General features: G+C 40.7%; 1 protein-coding gene across 1 annotated transcript in view; it reads right to left on the bottom strand.

Moving 5' to 3' along the window:
- Window positions 1-20,073, bottom strand: part of LOC119498058 (E3 ubiquitin-protein ligase RNF123) — a 222,629-nt gene that overhangs the window by 109,508 nt on the left and 93,048 nt on the right. Inside the window, 5 exon segments of the mRNA XM_037786545.1 lie at window positions 10,631-10,715; window positions 11,886-11,961; window positions 12,623-12,754; window positions 14,349-14,405; window positions 17,960-18,099. Coding sequence (XP_037642473.1) covers window positions 10,631-10,715; window positions 11,886-11,961; window positions 12,623-12,754; window positions 14,349-14,405; window positions 17,960-18,099 — 490 coding nt within the window.

The following is a 20,073-nucleotide window of genomic DNA, read 5'->3' as shown; positions in this document are numbered from 1 at the left end:
TGGTCTGTGGTCTATTGGACCCTCTTCTACATCCATGGTCTGTGGTCTATTGGACCCTCTTCTACATCCATGGTCTGTAGTCTATTGGACCCTCTTCTACATCCATGGTCTGTGGTCTATTGGACCCTCTTCTACATCCATGGTCTGTGGTCTATTGGACCCTCTTCTACATCCATGGTCTGTGGTCTATTGGACTGCATTTTGGATCCTTGACATGAAAAAGTCTGAGATTTCTCTCAAAATCTGTGTGCTGGATTTTTCTAACTGCCATTTATGTCCATTGCTCACTTTATGCTCCTCTGGGATTCAGCCGGGGCAAAGAGTTTAATAAATTAATAATAGGGCTGTCAATTGATTCAAATATTTAATTGCGATTAATGGCATAATTGATCATAGTAAACGATTAATTGCTAATTAATAAAAAATGTTATCCTTTCAAAATGTACCTTTAAGGGAGATTTGTCAAGTATTTAATACTAAATCAACATGGGAGTGGGCAAATAAACTTGCTTTATGCAAATGTATATATATATATTTATAATTGGAAATCAAAGTGGGCATGTCTGTAAAGGGGAGACTCGTGGGTACCCATAGAACCCATTTCCATTCACATATCTGGAGGTCAGAGGTCAAGGGACCCCTTTGAAAATGGCCGTGACAGTTTCCTCGCCAAAATTGAACGTATGTTTGGAGGATTATTTAACCTCCTTCGCGACAAGCTAGTATGACATGGTTGGTACCGATGGAATTCTTAGGTTTTTTAGTTTCATAGGATATCAGTATCTTCAATCTAGCTTTAAAACTGAGCCGCTACAACCTAAAAATTGCAAGTTGAGTTAATGCGTTAGAGAAATTATTGGCGTTAAAACAAATTTCAGTAACGCGTTACTATTGGGTTAACTTTGATAGCCCTGATAAATAAGTAAGTAAGTAAGTAAATAGTTATAATAGTATGCAAATTTAGAATATTTTTATTGTTTAACACAGGACATTTTGGTAGAAACATTGAATATGACAATAGAATAGAAATCATTTTGTTTTACTTTTGTGCGGCTGTTTGTAGGCGGACGTTTTACTGGCGTTCGGTAGTCGCTTTCAGTCCAAAATGGCGGAAGCGTAGCTCTTCTGCTGGGCACTGATGTTGTAATGGAACAAACAAATTACTTTCACTTCTTATTAATATACGTTCTTTGTTTCACATGTCGACACCATGCAGAGCGACTGCAGGCTGAATCTGTAACTGGTGCTGTGGTTGAAGGGTTAATGGCAGACAGCTCTGCTGGGCAATTAACCAATCACTAACTTTCCCCTGTTCATGCATAATGTGCTGCAATTACTGGCAGAGAAAATGAAATAATATCTAAGACATTATGTTTCTATGCAAATATAAAATCTATTTCTCATTTTATCATATTTCTATCGTTCTAATATCTGTGCAGATATTCTGACACAACTCAACACCCCAAGTCTAAAACTAGAAAGGTAGACTTTAAAAGAACAGCCCGACACCTCTTTCTCTCTGAGTCAGTTGTTCAGATTGATTCTACTCTCATGTCTGTACAGCAGCTGGTTAGCTTAGCTTAGCATAAAGACTGGAAACAGGGGGAAACAGCTAGCCTGGCTCTGTTCAAAGGGAACAAAATCCGTCTACCAGCTCCTCTAAAGCTCCCTGATTAACATGTTTGTGTCTCTTTGTTTGAATCGCGTAAAAGGCAAGGCATGGATGATAAATATGGAACAATGTGAACCACTCAGGCCCCATTTACATTTATTATTTCAAATGTCTGGTTTCCAGATCAAATCCAAATTAGATTTAAGTGAGCCACATACATGTGTCTCTGTAGGTCAGATCATACATCTGATTATAATACGACTGTGTTATCTCAGCTACATGTAAATGTAAAAAAGTGAATTGTTGTTTTTACATATCTAACTCGCAGCAAGAAAGAGAAAAAGTGGATTTTTTTGGCATTTTGCCTTTAATTGAGAGAGGACAGTGTAGAAACATGCAACAAAGGTCCCAAGGCTAGAATAATGGTATACTGGTTACAGTACACGACATGTGCTGTAACCAATCGACCAAGGTGCTCCAGAAGAAGAGGATTTCACTTAATGACAAACTTTTGCTTTGATGCTACTAATCCATTCAAGCCAATATTTACATCAGGGCAGGAACTAATCATTATTTTAATTACCGTTTGGTCTCAAGTAATCATTTAATCATTTAGTGAATCGGTGAATTGAAAACAGTGAAAAAAATGCCAAATATGACATCATCAAATTGCTTGTTTTGTCTGAATAACAGTCGAAAACATAACATGACATAACATTATATAATATAACAATATAATACAGACTGGGCTAGGCGAGCGGAAGAAGTGACAACATGAAACTAAAGATTGTGAGTAAATATGAGTGTGTATACCAACATTAAATGCAGTTACAGTATATTATCATTCATTACATGGGTTGTCTGATAAAAGACAAAAACAAAACTGTGTTTGTTACATAAACATGTAGATGAATTAAAAAAGCAGAGAAAAGTAGGATGACAGAAAGAGGTCATGAGGCAGAGAAACAAATGAGGATAGAAGAGGTGAGACACAACAGGATGGAAGGAAGTTTAACTTCACGCCGCATGTGTGTGAACTCAAGGGACTAATTAGACCAGGATTTAACTCAAACTCTCAAAATACTGCTCACAGACCTAAGGCCTGTACTACGAAGAGAGTTCAACATCTCCAGGGTATCTTCTCCTTATCTGGCTTCACTAGCCCTAACAAACGAGATCCCGCTAAGCGGTCCTACGAAGCTGGTTATCAACTCAGTAAGTCAACCCAGGGTTTCTCAGTCTGGTTGTAAGCACGTTCACATGAACGGGGAGGTGTTTGCAGCATCTGACCAATCACAGACATGGACAAGTCTACTGTCAGCAGAGCGGCACATTTTACAAAGGAAGAGTAGACTATATTACACAAATACGAGGAAGTTAAACACATAATCCAGATTAAAAGTAACACAGTTGAAGCTGCCAAATGCAGGAAGAACAGCTGGCAAAAGAAAAAACTCCTGATGTGCGTATGCGTAAATTTATAGATTTATTAATTAAACGGAACACTCAAAAGTCAGATATAAATCTAGATATAAATAGCATTACTATATGTAATTGATGAATGGATTACATCTCATTATGTCCATTAATTATGATGCGGCGTGTTTGACTATTTCAACCTTCTTTCAACTGCGTCTCCGTCTCGGGCAGTTTCAAAAGAAACTCAAGACCAAGTAAAAAAATAAATATAAAAACATAATTCAAAGCAGTAAACACCCACAGCATACAGCCAGCTGTCCTTCCTGCATCTGTCAGTTTAAACTGTGTTGTTTTTAGCCTGAATTATGATTTAAACTTCTTCATATTTGTGTAATATTATCATACAATCACTGCACTGAGCTCTGATTGTTCAGTAGGAGGTGCTTTTATACGAGTTGATCTCTTATCTGGAACATAACCTGCTCCGGAGCAGGTTAGCTGTTCAGCATCAGTTACCATGGTGATCTACCCCGGTAAGAAGTGATCCACCTTCGTAGGACGGAAAACCCTGAAGGGTTAACCCTGAAGTTACCTCGCTAACGCCAAATCCTGCTTCGTAGTACAGGCCCCTGGTGTCTCGCCTGCAGACTGTCTTTAACAAAAAAACATAAATATACAGTGAACACAAACACACACACACACACACACCAACATGTCTGACCCAGATTTCTCTAAATACCCAGTTAGGAAACTAAAGCCCTTCAAAATCTCTGCTGAAAACTTTCCCAAACTCTAACTTTAAAATAGACCAATTATAAGACACCACGTCTTCCTTTTAAAGGGGAACAACGGACAATTAGAATAGGTTTTATATACAGTATATATTATATATACCTGTATGTACTGTATATGCATATATATGAATGGATATGTATATGTGTATATAAATATATACAGACGTGGACAAAATTGTTGGTACCCTTCCGTTAAAGAAAGAAAAACCCACAATGGTCACTGAAATAACTTAGTTTGTTTTTTAAAATGATTCTGTTGATCCACAATTCAAAAGCAATGTCTGATTTTCATTAGTTAATTTTCAGTAAATTTGTATTTATTATTACTTTTGTCAGTTTCAAGTTATTTCAGTGACCATTGCGGGTTTTTCTTTCTTTAAAGGAAGGGTACCAACAATTTTGTCCACGTCTGTACATCTACACATGTACATATATGTAAATATTGTGATGCCCCTCTGTGTTTGGATCCTCTGCTGGTATGCTTTCTCTCTTCAGGGCTGCAGACCTGATGAGGAGGCTAATCAGCAGTATGTAATTTGTGTGTAAGTGTGTAATCAGTGGAACTTGTCTCTGGTGCGTCGGCATCACGCGTCCAGAGTTTGTAAAGTGAATTGTAAATTGCAGAAAGCGCTACAGGGAGACACTTTTGGACGGGTATTATGCTTCAAGTGAGTATAAGTTGTCAGTTCGGTGGTTTTATTTTTTGACACGATAGGTTGTGTGAGGAGTATTTGTTTTTTTTCTTGCCAAATCGCGCATTTATTGGTAATTGTGAGGCGCATCGCGGGTAAGCACAGGCTGTCCATTGCACGTTCAACTTTGTTTGTTCAGAGCTTCCACCCTGGTTAGGCTGTAGAACGGGTTCCCTTTGGAATCCGTTTGGAACTGGTAGTGTGGTAGTGAACGTGGTTAGAGCGGTTGTCTCGGGGGCACATCCGTGGCTACGGAGGGGTCGCCGGTTCTCTGGTTGTCCCATCGGGCTGTTTGTGCGTCAATACCCACCGCAAGTAGCTACCTGAAGACTAGGGAGGAGTTTAGCTAGTGTCTGGCTAGGCAGTTAGAGGGAATGGCTCTGATTTTGGTTTGTTAATGTGCATTTAGCTGTCTGTGCGCTCCTATGTTTGTGCGTAATTGTTTCTCTGTGCGTAAAAGTGTGTATTTTGTTCTCATTGAGTTAAGTCTGCTGGTTTGGGTATGGCGGGAGTTGAGGATTTTCTAAAAGCACCATCAGAGGACGTTTTGGAGCATTGTAGTCGTGAGCAGCTGTTGAAAATTGCGGAGCATTTTGAAATGGACGTTGGTGACACATGGATGAAAGAGAACATCCTGGTCCCTCCAAAGTGGCACGACCAACCACCTGCCTCATGGACTATTTTAGTCTATCTGTTCCTATGCTTTTGTTCGCCTAAAAATGTGGTGCTCCATTACAAACGATGCTATCTTCTAAGTTGTGTAACAGATCTAGATGGAAATACCTGGAAATAGAAGCTGAAATCCTGATCTCTTGTCTCATATTCATCTTTTGATGTCAAACCCAAATGTTTTCAGTGTGCAGCCAAAATAAAGGAATTGGCCTCGCTGTTCCAATAGTTTCGAGGGGATATACAGTATATACATATATATACTGGAAAAACAAAGTTCGGAAACTTGTGTTTGGTGGATTATTTCTCTGTTGTTTCAATGCTAATTGGCATTGTATTTTACATCGTTGGAAAGCCTGTTTATTTACCTTCGCAATGATGTCCAACTTGTAAGGATCATGCATTTGTTGGATGAGCAGCACAGCTGATTATGTGGGTAGCGCCCAAGAAACATTTGCCAAAATGCTCTGCCAATGGTAAACAGTGTATTCTCATAAGGCTACCAGGAAGCCTGCAATGACTGCCCTTCACCGTCAGGCCCGTTTGCGCTGGTGTCGACAACACAGACAATGGGACCTGAACTTGTGGGGGAATGTCATGTTCAGCGATGAGTCCAGGTTCTGTCTGTGAAAGTTGGATGGCAGGGTGAAAGTATGGAGACGACGCGGAGAACGCTATGCTGATTGTTGAACCGATGGAGTAACAGCTTTTGGTGGGGGCAGTGTCATGGTGTGGGGCCGCATCTCTCTCACTGGCAAAACAAGCCTTGTCATCATTGAAGGCCATCTCAATGCAGTGAGATATCGGGATGAGATTCTGCAGCCAGTGGCGATCCCATATCTCCACAATCTGGGACCTAACTTCATCCTCCAAGATGACAACGCTCGCCCCCACAGAGCCAGGGTTATAACAGACTACCTCCACAATGAGGGAGTAGGGAGAATGGAACGGCCTGCCAAGAGTCTAGACCTCAACCCAATTCAACACTTGTAGGATCAGCTTGGGCGTGCTGTACGTGTTAGAGTGACCAACACAACCACGCGGGCTGACCTGCAACGAATCCTGGTTGAGGAATGGAACGCCATCCCACAGCAACGTGTGACCAGGTTGGTGACCAGCATGAGGAGGAGGTGCCAGGCTGTTGTGGCTGCGTATGGATCTTCCACCGCTACTGAGGCTCCTGACGGTGTTTTAAAGGAATAAAGTGTAAAATTGTCAATATGTCTTGTTTGTTCCTTGTTACTGATAGAGAGTTCAATCATCCAATCCACCAAACAACTCAAAACAAGAATCAATACCAACATGAGAATACACTGTTTACCATTGACGGAGCATTTTGGCAAATTTTGTTTTGGGCGCTACCCACATAATCAGCTGTGCTGCTCATCCCACAAATGCATGATCCCTACAAGTTGGACATCATTGCGAAGGTAAATAAACAGGCTTTCCAACGATGTAAAATACAATGCCAATTAGCATTGTAACAACAGAGAAATAATCAACCAAACACAAGTTTCCAAACTTTGTTTTTCCAGTTTATATATGTATATACTGTACGTCCTTGCAATAGGAGGGGGGTATATTTCTTGACCAAAATATAAATTTTACAGCACATAACCCCTACCCCCCACCCCCACTCCATAAAAAAATGGTGAATTGCAACAATGTAAAGCACTCAGGCAGCGTCTCATATCCGAATATAAGACACGTTCATTCACACTCAGTCCTATAAAATAACACAAACAGATGTTGTTAGACAGGTTTCATCTCTGTCTATGTCTCTCTTCATCTGGCCTCATAATCATTAAACCTAGTGGCCCTCTTCTGATCTTTGGTTTATTCTCTACATCTTCCACTGCTGATATTTGGGACTCACGCTGACTGGCTGATAATTTGCTGTGAACCTGCAACTCAGAAAATCTGCTAGTGAGCAAACAGCTGAAGTGAACTCACTTCCTGTCACAGCTGCTTCATCGACTCGTGCAATACAGTGTGAAGGAGTCACTTGTTCATCTACCATCATTTCGAGTGTCTTCAGTTCAAATATGCAACTCAACTGTATAGGCCTACTACTTACTGTGTACTACTTCAGAGGAAAACACTGTAGTACTACTCCCGCCTGCACCCGCAAACATTCTGTCAATATCACAAAGTGATATTTGTGTTTTGGTAAAACAGCCCCCTCGCCGGCACATCAGTAACAGTTCAGGCAGAGAGTGGTGCTGCAGCACGGGACAAGGAGAGAGGCTTCCAAAACAGAAACCCACAAAATGATAATAAATTCAGAGGAAGTTCTGTGAGAAGTTGATGTAGCTGCTAAGACCAGGAAGACACCACAGTGACTGTACAAAGCGCTGTGTGGTGTCGAAGTGGGGTTTGTGAAGAGAATGTCACATTGGTGTATGACTAATTCCTTTCTGTCAATTTCACGTTACTGAGAAGCACAGTAAAATAACACTTTAACCCGTGCTCTTTGCTGTATTATATGTTTGCCATATTACAGGAGATGCATGGATAGATCCAGAAAAGATGGTGAATCCATTTTTATCGATACATTTGGTCGGTAATAAAAAGAAGCGCGTTGTTATTTTCCTTGTTTTTTTTAATGGAGTTCTGCTGATACAGACACCAGCTCAGAGTGGGACCGTGCTGGACTGTCTTCAGAGAAAAAGTACTTCATGGGTTCCCCAACAATACACCCGCCAAGTGAGAAGTAGTTTAGCATGGTATACCGACACTAGAAAAATTACATTTAAACATTTTCAATTAATAAAAAAATAATTTTAAGTTCCATGTTCTGTCATCCATTATTCCATCACTTTTCCTGATGTTTTAGATTGTTGCCGTGGTAACGTTTCAGTATTGGTATCCAGATATTTAGGCAGCGTATCTTATCGAAGTCAGAACTTTGATATCGTGACAACACTAGTGAGAAGTAGATCAGATGAGATGTTCTCCAGATATGTAAAGGACATACAGAAAGACAGATAGCAATTTCTTGCTTTATAGTTAGATTATAAATTAAACATTGAGTTATTGGTACATTATCAAGCAAGGTAACAAAATATCAAAGTTTCTGATGTTCTATCGTGATCAATGATTATATCGTCCCCATGTGACTGATGCTGATCGCTCTGTGTTACTACTCTCCATGTCAGTGTACATTTGTATTAGTGGGTGTTTATATGTGTACTTTCCAGTAAAAGTTTACTCATACACAACATCCATCCTCAACAATAACAACAGAACCCAGCTGAGTAAATGAGAGGAATCAGTTCGTACCATCAGATGACAAAAGAGCAGCGGGTCAGACTATTACATTTACTCACATTCATTAATATGTGACTCGCTGCGTGACGTTACTCAGATATCAGCAATGAGGCTGGAAAACAAGGAGGAGCAACTCAAGCTGCTGAGCCGCAGCACATATTAACTAGCGGGGGATAATCAATCAATTTCCTGAAGCGGCGTCCGGAGAACATGGTGGAATACTTAAACAGGTGGAGGCTAATGACGGGAGCTGTAGATGAGATAACATGAGAGAAGAGAAGCAGAGTAGCCGGCGGAGGAAACAACAAAAAGCTTGCAGCTGATAAAACACAACAAACACGTCATTAAATGCCGTCAGTATGCAGCATACCGCTGAAACAATTACCAGGAGCTGCACTGATGTGTAAGTTGTGTGATAAGAGTGAGTTTTCTCCAAAGAGGAGCAGATAAGAGACTCTGTTCCAGTCTCAAGCTGGGGAAGGAGGTTAAATAACGCTCCAAACTGATGCTGAATTTTGGTGAGGAAAAACTGGCTTGGCCATTTTCAAAGGGGTCCCTTGACCTCTGACCTCCAGATCAGTGAATGTAAATGGGTTCTATGGGTACCCACGAGTCTCCCCTTTACAGACATGCCCACTTTATGATAATCACATGCAGTATAAATGTGTTATTGTCTCCTATTCTAAAATGGTGTGTTTGAATATTTCTGCATACTTGGGTCCCTAAACAGTGTTGAATTCCATCAATTGGGTATCACTGTAAAGCTGAGACTCTGGTGGATCCAATGAGCCCAACTGTATTCATGTGTGATGATGTTAGTCCCCTGGAATTCCCCTGGTATTCTGGAGGGATTATTTTACAATTCATTTGAAATAATACATTAATGAATCAATTAATATTTATTTCTGATTGATGACTATAATAACTTGACACACAGTGCTGAGCAGCATCTCAAATTAATCTTCAGCTTTCAGATGATGTCCCCCTGTACCCCCCTAAAGGCCCCCTGGACCCCCTTAAAAAAGACTAAAACGGGTCTCTGTGGCTCTCGGAGGGTTAAATACTTGACAAACGTCCCTTAAAGGTACATTTTGAACAGAAAAAAAATGAGTGATAACTGTAGAAATATAATGTTTTTTCATTTTTTTATTTCTTCCTTTACTTCCATTTTTCTATAGTTTGTTCTATTTTATTGTTTGTGTCCTATTCTAATTCAAACATGTGTGCAATCCTGTATTGTATAATGACAATAATAAATCCTTAATCTCAACTATGAGTGGATGTATAATGACTAAATAAAAGACATGTATGCCTGATTGTGTTGTGTGTGTTCTGGCTATAATGAATGTGTGTGTGGTGCTGTTATAAACTCAGTTTGATCTTATTTCCTGTCTAACAGAGAGTCCTGCAGCCTTCAGATGTCAGAGCACTTTACGGTCTGAGATCAGAAAACCAAAGAGATTCAGTCGCAGGATCTGACTCCTGTCAGTCGGCACCAGCCGGAGCTTTTACCGTCTGCTAATTGAATTTCCTCCTTCAACACCCTGTGACACTCCCCTGTGTGGCCCTCATTATGTGCATGCATGTGTGTGTATGTGTATGTGTGTGTGTGTGTGTGTGTGTGTGTGTGTGTGTGTGTGTGTGTGTGTGAGAAAAATCCAGACTGGAAGTGTTAGTGTCAGTTTGAACTCTTTTCTACTACACAAACTCAAAGGGGAAACTGATTTTCAACCAGCTTTGTATCACTACAATGTGGGTAGCATGTATGTTCAACATCCTTCCATGCCGCCAGCTGTTCCAATCAGCCTCTGAGAGACGTATCAACAACAACATCGAAATAATACCAGATATTATCAAGTACAATCAATTCATCTCATTTAAAGGAGCTATGCACAGCCAGTTTGTATCTGGCAGCGCTGCACGTCTCTATTTATTGAGACGATTCTCGAGTCCACCTGCACCTTCAGGACACCTTCAGGACACCTTCAGGACACCTGAATACACTCACAACAACCACCATCAGTCACAGAGAGCTTCACTGCTGCGACCAACCAACCGAGAAGATTCCTACTGTTCCCTCTGCAGGGAACCAGTCACACCCAGACAGAACCAACCCGGCACAGGTGCATTATGGGTAGTAAAACTCCAGTTCCAATAGAAAAAGGTTTCCTTACCCCTGTCTGTCTCCATCCACCAGGATCCGAACCAGGATGCCTGTAACAGCGACCAGGATCGGGTAATGGTCCACACTCTCAAGACCTGCAACACACACACACACACACACACACACGCACGTATTGGTGCAGAGCTGATGGATCTTTATTAATTGATCTTTAGGCGGTTAGTTAGTAGGTTAGTTTCCAGGTGCTCTGATCTCCCCAACACATCATGGAGTCCTTATAATAATAATAAGATAATAACTTCCTCAGCAAGGAATCATCTCATCAGCTGTTTAAAGGGACTGTTTGTAACTTTTTAAGCGTATAAATGTAGCGGGTCGCCACACATGCGCGTTCGTATATGCGCGCTCGCGTGAGGCCGGAGCCTCGTCTCCGCTGCCTGCTTACCTTCACTCAGACAGAGCGTGCGTTCTCGCGTACTTGCTCCACCTCTACTAGACGTGAACGCGCGCTCACTCCACACTGCAGAAGAGTTAGTTTAGCTCTGAGAATATCTAGTGAATGCACAGGGGACGTTTGTGCAGAAATAACTGCTGCAGCTCCTCCAGACCAACAGAGGTTTCCCGTGTGAAGTGACGGGGCTCCTCCACGTGTTACGTTGTCATCTCGTTACCGACCGGGTGCCGGTGTCTCCCTGCGGCTGCCGGCTGCGGTCGGGAGGCGTTAACGTAACTCGTTGAGGAGCCCCGCTGCCTGAGCCTACGCTGAGGCAGGAAAAGCCAACACTAGGATCAGCAGTGATTCATGCAGAGACCTTTGTCTGGTCAGCTAACATTACTGCCAAGCAGCTGAAATATAGAGTGATATTGTGCTTTTAGCTGACGTGTGTCGCCTCACTGTTTTGAACGATGCTCGTTCATGTCTATTTAGAGCGAGCAAGTGCGAGCTCGACGCTGACTTTCGTTGATTTCAAGGCCACAGGTGTCGCTGTTAACAAGCATTTCTGAAAGTTACAAATAGTCCCTTTAATGGACTCACAGGTTAATCTGCTGACGGTGTTCACTGACTCATCTCTGCAGGTGTCTGTGCTTTTAGACTGGTTATTATGGGAAAATGGGAAAACACTGTATTTTACGAGTCCCTCACAAATATTACACAACTCATTAAACTCTAATAACTTGAAGAACTGTGTCTCCATTATCCCAAAGTAAAGTAAGTTGCATGATTCTGTTGAGGGAAATAAATATTCGAAACCTGTGAAATAAAGAGACACTAAAACATGCATGAATTTGTGTATGTGTGTGTGTACCTGGCAGTCTTAAGTTGACAACTCGATCGAACAGGTTCTTCTCTGCTGTCACTCTGTTTAACACCTGGTTCAACAGCTGCAGATGAACAGAAATACAGTATATGATGAATATAAATCCATCCTCTATTACTTCTTTCTTTGCTGAACGCAGAAGCTTCAGTAAAGTCGGCACGTAGTCACATCCAGTTCATCGTCTCCTTCTCTGGGAAACTCCAACGCAGCAGCCAAAGTGTCCCCAAACCGGCCCGCCATCCGTCACCGTGAGCAAGAGGAGCCCACCGCCCTGTTCAGGAGCTTCACATCAGGGCTGTGTGTACAGCTGTGCACGAGACCACAGCTCCTAGGTTCACACCAACCATTCCACCATGAGAGGGTCAGTCAGTTCAGAGTGGCGGGGTGTCGGGGTGTCGCTGCAGGCTGACATCTTTTCTCAAACTGATACTAAAACATACAGACGACACTTTAGGAACCATCAGGATTTAGTGTGAATACTAAATCACTGAGGTTTGGAGGGAATGGAGCTGTAGGCAGTTTATCCTCCCTGGTTTCAGGTGATTCATGAATGAATCACAGAGTCCAGGTGTGAATTACCTGAGTACAGGTGTGAATTACCTGGGTCCAGGTGTGATCTCTCTGATCCAGGTGTGAATTACCTGAGTACAGGCTAGATCTATCTGAATCCAGGTGTGAATTACCCGAGTAGAGGTGTGAATTACTTGAATCCAGGTGTGAATTACCTGAGCGAGCCGTCTGAGGAGGAGCTCAGCAGAGGGACGGGACCAGTCCAGGAAGATCTCTGGAACCAAAGTGACGGTCATCTCCAGCACTCGCAGCAGACTGACAGACAGGTCGAAGCAGGTCGCACACACCTGCAACACAAGGTGGGACCAGGTGAGTGTGCGTGAAGCAGGTGAGCACACACACATCTTGTGAAGGGCTCATTGCGTGGGTGGAATATGGTCTCAAAAAAGTATAAAATGCAAGTGTCCTTCACAGATAATCCGATGCACACTGGAGGGTTAGTGCTGAATTAAACATGGCAATGTGGATTCATCAAGGTCACTGTCAGCAGCAGCTTGCACACCTACAGTATATTGTGTTACACTAACCAGTAGAGTGGGAGGGTGGTTCTCTATCAACATGCAATAGGGAGGAGAAAAAAGAGAGGGGGGAGGGGTGGGGGAGTGGGGATAGAGAAGGGGAATTGGAAAGAAGTGAAGGAAAGAGAGAGGAGATGAGGGCAGGGGTAAACCTAAATGATTAAAACAAAGATAGATATGATATAATGTGACCTAATACTTTCCTTATGTACATATGATGAATTCCTCGATCTATAACCAGGGGGCTATTTCACAAAAGCAGAACCAATAAAGCCAAGATAAGTGACAAAGCAAGACTTGACCTGGTCTAGTCAGTACATCCTGACTTGGTTGCTATGGAACGTAGATTGTCCTTTTACGTTTACACGTCATGACTTTTAAACATCAGTATCATTAGATTAACCCAGGGGTCAGCAACCTTTACTACCAAAAGAGCCATTTTAGGCAAAAAAAATAAATAAAAAATCTGTCTTGAGCCGCAAAACATTTGATCATTGTGATGAAGGTAACACAGTTTATAGTCTAAGTATATAGTATATAAGTCTAATGCAGTGAGGGCCAAAGAGCTAAAGTACTACGGAGTATTAGGGCCACATTGAGGGAAAAAAAATCTGAGATTTCGAGAATAAAGTTGTAACTTTACGAGAAAAAAGTCGTAATATTATGAGAATAAAGTCACAACTTTACAAGAAAAAAAGTCGTAATATTATGAGAATAAAGTCACAACTTTACAAGAAAAAAAGTCGTAATATTATGAGAATAAAGTCACAACTTTACAAGAAAAAAAGTCGTAATATTACAAGAATAAAGTCGTAACTTCACGAGAAAAAAAGTCCTAATGTTACGAGAATAAAGTCATAACTTTACGACAAAAAAATGTAATAACACGTAAAATTACTACTTTATAATAATATGACTTTATTCTCAATATCTCAGATTTATTTGTTTTCCTCAATGTGGCCCTAATACTCCGTCGTACCGTCGTATCATAGACCTACAACAATGATAAATAAAATTTAAAATGTAAACAAAGAAACAGTTATTCATTTCCATTTTTAAAAATCCACAGGGAGCCACTGGAGAGGGGCTGAAGAGCCGCAGGTTGCTGACCCCTGGATTAACAGAAGAGCTCCAGCTGCTGTAGGAGGTCTGGACATGTTACAGGATTTTAAAAACAGCTGAGCTACCTGAATGGTACCGGGGAAATGTCATCAAACTGGGAGCATACTCACAATGTTCTCACTGAAAACAATCTACAGTTTCCTCTGTATACTGAAAAACACATCTGAACTCAAGTCCTCAGTTACTGATAAACCTGAGAGAAGTTGCCCGTGGTTACGTTCCTAACAGTTTGTGTGATCACCTTCAGCTGACGAGTGTCCACAAAGTTCCTCTCTGGACGCTCTGCAGCCTGCTGGATCTGAGAAGAGAAGTAGGGAAGGGTAGGATGACGACACAAGTAGGCAACAAATAAAGAACATATTTATTTAAGTGCATCGGTGACCACAACAGCTTAAAGACATTTAAAAACCTCAACATGTTTGCTTACTTGTCTAATTAAAATTTTGACAAATTTAAACAGATATGAAGTCACAAAAACCACCGCAACAAAATATATAATATACAATAATAATAATAAATCCACTATGACACTTACATTTTTATGTTTTTTGTTTTTTTTAATTTTCGGATCATTTTGGAAAGGGTGTGAGTTTTTCATTTTATTATGGAAGTTCGACCTCAGCTCCTATAATAAGTCTATAACAAACTGTAGCAATTCAGACCCTTAAGGACAAAAAAATCACCATTGAAAATCATTAAAACCACAATGTTTAATCCCAATGTCATCACAGTAAAAAAATCATGTATTCTATTATATACGGCTTTGTATCTAGAGTGCCGGCTTCCATATAGTAGTTTTTACAATTTTCCACCAAATTGAGCCGTTTTCTCATGTTCGTGCTACGGGGCAAATACATGCACTTTTCCTGGTTTTCATGAGGTGGCATCACTGCTGTATTATGGAGCTCTGCAGTGTTTGATGCAGTGCATCAAAATCAATGTTCTGGCTAATCATACAGACATATTATTCCCCGCAGCATTTAGTATAAATAATTCAATTTTTGTGTTATTTTCACAAGTGGCATTTTGTAAACAAATTTAATGGGTTAAAATTCTGAAAATTAATCAATATTTGGTAGTTATGCTCAGGATAGATGTTGGTTAAAATATTTTTATAAAATATATAAATAAAAAAAAGTGGAAAATAAAAATATATAATTGTATTTATTTAATATATATATATATATATATATATATATTTAATTGTATTTATATTATATTTCCGTCCTCTAAGGACATCAGAGCAACTTTTTAAAAGGGTTGAAACAGCAATAGGCAGAATGTTTTTGGCATCATTGGGCAAAAATGTCATAATAACCTTTCAGCATATTGTTTGAGAAAAAACTGTTTTAAAGCTTGTTTTCCGGCTTTAGGAAATCTAACCCGTGATGGGAGACTTTGACCAATCACAGGTCATTTCAGAGAGAGAGAGAGCGTTCCTATTGGCTGTTCAAACTCTGATCAAACGGTCAGACTAGTGAGCTCTGATCAAATATGAATCAATATTCTGTTACTATAATGCCTATTTCTCTCCTCAGATGTTTTCAGAATCATCTTGTAGTGTACTGTTTAGCTGTAAAATGAGAGAGTTTGCTCACATCTGTCCACTCCCATGTTGATAAGAGTATTAAATACTTGACAAATCTCCCTTTAATGTGCATTTTGAACAGATAAAAAATGTGTGATTAATTGCAATTAATGGTGATTACTATGGACAATCATGTGATTAATGGCGATTAAATATTTTTATATATATTACTGACAACTCAGGCAGGTGGCTCTGTAGTTTCTAAATGATATTTCCTTCCTTCCACGGCCTGTTGCTTTCAAGTCATTTTAGTTTTAATGAAGATAAAACGTCGATGGGAATCCTTCCTGGCGGTGCTTTCAGGTTAGGGTGACCACCTGACCCGCATTTCAATGATCAGACCTATTTCTTTATATTTATTTTTGTAGTAAAAACTAGGGCTGTCAATCGATTCAAATATTTAATCGTGATTAATCTCATGATTGTCCATATTTAATCGTGATTAACCACAAATTCATCGTACATTTTTTATCTGTTCTAAATTAACCTTAAAGGGAGATTTGTCAAGTATTAGTACTCTTATCAACATGGGAGTGGGCAAATATGCTGCTATAGCAAATGTATGTATATATTTATTATTGTAAAACAATTAACACAAAAAAATGACAGATATTGTCCAGAAACCCTCACAGGTACTGCATTTAGCATAAAACAATATGCTCAAATCATAACATGGCAAACTGCAGCCCAACAGGCAACAACAGCTGTCAGTGTGTCAGTGTGCTGACTTGACTATGACTTGACCACAAACTGCATGTGATTATCATAAAGTGGGCATGTCTGTAAAGGGGAGACTCGTGGGTACCCATAGAACCCATTTACATTCACACATCTGGAGGTCAGAGGTCAAGGGGCCCCTTTGAAAATGGACATGACAGTTTTTCCTCGCCAGAATTTAGCGTTAGTTTGGAGCGTTACTAAACCTCCTTCACTACAAGCTAGTATGACATAGTTGGTACCGATGGATTCATCAGGTTTTGTAGTTTTATTTGATGCCAGTATCTTCACTCTAGTTTTAAAACCTGAGCCTGTTAAAACCTCTGAAAGATCAGCGGCGCATCAGATTTTAAATTTTAATTAAATTTTTAATTAAATATTGCAAGTTGTGTTGATACATTAAAGAAATTATTGGTGTCAAAACTAATTTGAGTTGACGCGCTATTATGGCGTTAACTTTGACAGCCCCAGTAAAAACAGGTTATATTGACCATGTACTTCCATTATCTTTCCTAAAATTACAGTCCCGCGTTTATTTTATCTTTTCCCCCCTGCAACTATGATTGGTTTAAAAAAATTAAAAAAATATCAGTGCAGCCGTCATTTTTTAATGTTCTAGAGCTACCTGCCAGGAGCTGCACACTCACACACTGAAGGAGAAGGCGCCAAGCTGCTCAAAGCAACAACACATCTAAGAAGAATTTCATCTTTCGTTTACACAGCTGGTGGAAGGTTACCTCGTCTCTACTGAGGGAACAAGGTCGGTTTCTCTACTCCACTATTCTTACAATGGGATTTTAAACAAAACATTAGCCGGGTTTATATATTTAGATTAATTCGATTTAATAGGTCTAAAATTTCATAAAGCAGGTTAACATCCGACACCACTGCAAATATTCCATTTAATATAAAATCAATATTTACATATTCATGTCTGCTGTCCTGCTTCAAACAAATATTGAGGTGGTTTCATCATTCAGCTGCCACAGAGCGCAGCTGTTTGGAAACTAATAATTATCAGACATGAAAGTGGTACTACTGTGAGTTTACCATCTATAGTCAAGGAGCTGGTGGATCAACACACCTGGATCCTGTGTACCAGTAATTTAAGCTCTAGCAGAGATCTATGGAGGACAGAACTTGATAAAAATAAAGTATAAAGAAAAGAAAGAAATAAGGGGTGAAATGCAAAGCAAAAATCGTGCAGAAATAACTAAATAAATAAATGCATACATTTAAAAATTACATAAATAAATAAAGGGGAAAATAATAATAATAAACTAAATAAAGAAGGGAATTAGAACAAAGATAAATAAATAAAGAAGCAAATTAAAACAGAAATATCAATTTATGTCACATTTGATCAATTAATTAATGGCTACATTTATTTTTAATATTATTTTTGCTACATTGAATAACATTTATTTATTCATTTATTTTTGTTTTTGGCAGGTTCCGTCTTTCATAAAGATCATGCTGTTTCCACACATTAAATATGTGATAATGTAATATCAACACAGAGAACGTGACACTTTGCATTCTCTCACCTCCTGGATCATGCCGATGAACTCGGAGAAAGCCCAGTTGAGCTGGTTCAGGACACTGTTGAGGAAAGAGGCGGCCATGTCTTTGTCCATACTCAGCAGCTCCGCCATATGTCTCTGCAGCATCAGCGACGGACACGGCTCTGAGGCAATCAGAGGAGGGAAGAAGACAGGTGAACGAACGAGAGTGGAAGCAGAGGAGTCCATCATTCACACCAAAAAAAGAAAGAGGAAGAGGAGGAGGGGGAGGAGGAAGAGGAGGAGGACTGGGTTCAAAATGGAATCACAGGTGAGGAAGACTTAACCCACTGATCAGAACTCCCTGGAGTAAAGGGATAGAACTCATGATTCTAATCCACCTGCTGGCTCTCCACGGCACATAGTTAGCAGCTAAATCAGGATGTTAAAGAGGAACTCTGCTCCAGAGGCGATAAGGACGCTGCCTGGGAAACAGTCATGGACGGTTCCCAGAGAACAGCTCAGTGCAGCAGCTGTGAGCTGCTCTTTAAAAGAGAAGACGCACAGGACCAGTCAAGGAAGTCACTAAGTTTAATTAGAAAGCAAGTAAAAGACATGAAATGCTAAAAACAGCTAAAAAAAGCTTAAAACATAAAAACACTGAATAGACCTCTTTTCTGTTAGTAACCATGGTGACGTGTTTAGTGGGCGGAGCGGTAAGTGGAGGCAGAATAATTATCTTAAGACGTTAGTCAACGCTGGCTAGCAAGTATTGAAGAAAATCCTAGTTTCTCTCAGTATGTGCTGTCTCTCACTCTCCAGGATCACCAGTGATAGTGGAGAAAGTTAACATGAACCAACGGGACCAGATTAGCCGACCCCTACGCCGCTGGAGACTACTGCAGGAGGAGGAGACGGCTGGATAACGCTAGTTAGCTAGCTAGCTGGTCCAGAGACTGACAAGCAGCCAGCCAGCCGGAGCAGACTTTCTCCTTTTACAGCTAAACCGTACACTACAAGATGTTTCTGACAACATGTGAGGAGAGAAATAGGCTTTACACTCTTTTCTCATTTCTCACATTTAGATATATAAATATTTTAATGGATTGACAGCCCTGTGTACAACATAACACTTAAGAGGCCAACATGGATGTCCTCAGTCTGTCTGTCTGCTGACACGTTTCGCCAGTCTGTCCTCCTGTCTTTTATTGTGATTAATGTGTTTTATATTCTGTATGTTCTTTTCATGTCTGCACAATGTTTTCTGTAATCAATATTTGTATTAACATTCATATATCTATTAATATATCCCCCATTTCATTGTTGTGCATATCTTGCATTATATTATGAGCCTCTGTGCTGCTTGTTTTAAATAGTACCTGACTATGTAGTATTAAAGGGACTCTATGTAAGATTCAGAAATTGCATGTTAACAGCGTCCTATTGCTCGCGCTTGTGCTCGCTCTACATAGACATGAAGGAGCATCACTCAACACAGTGAGGAGACACACGTCAGCTAAAACCACAATATCACTCTATATTTCAGCTGCTTGGCAGTAATGTTAGCTGACCAGACGAAGGTCTCTCCATGAATCAATGCTGATCCTAGTGTTGGCTTTTCCCGCCTCAGCCTCCCGACCGCGGCCGGAGGGAACGGGGGAGACACCGGCACCCGGTTGGAGACGATAACGTTTCTCGCTGCGGAGCCCTGTCACTTCACAAGACACAGGAAACCTCGGTTGGTCTGGAGGAGCTGCAGCAGTTATTTCTGCACAAACGTCCACTGTTCATTCACTAGATATTCTCAGAGCTAAACTAACTCTTCTGCAGTGTGGAGTGTGCAGCATGCACGTGAGAGTGGAGCGAAAGAGCGAGAACGAGCGCGGTGCGTGAGTGAAGGCAGGCAGAGGAGCAGAGGAGCAGAATACAGCAGAGACTCCGGTCCTGGAGACCAAAGCTACGGTCTCCCCCGCGTCCTCCGACCGCGGTCAACACTGTTTAACAGACGGGCTTCACTAGATACAACCAAGAGGTTTTGGTGCTTCACTGGAGTTTGTGTTGGAGTCTGAGTCTGAACAACATAGCCACACGGGAGCACGCATGGGACACCAATTCGCAATGATTTATACATGGAAGAAGTTACAAACAGTCCCTTTAAG

The sequence above is a fragment of the Sebastes umbrosus genome, chromosome 1 (genome assembly GCF_015220745.1).
Source record: "Sebastes umbrosus isolate fSebUmb1 chromosome 1, fSebUmb1.pri, whole genome shotgun sequence".
In the NCBI taxonomy this organism is placed as follows: domain Eukaryota; kingdom Metazoa; phylum Chordata; class Actinopteri; order Perciformes; family Sebastidae; genus Sebastes; species Sebastes umbrosus.
The sequence above is the reverse complement of the archived record's forward strand: the minus strand, read 5'-3'. Positions and strand labels throughout refer to the sequence as shown.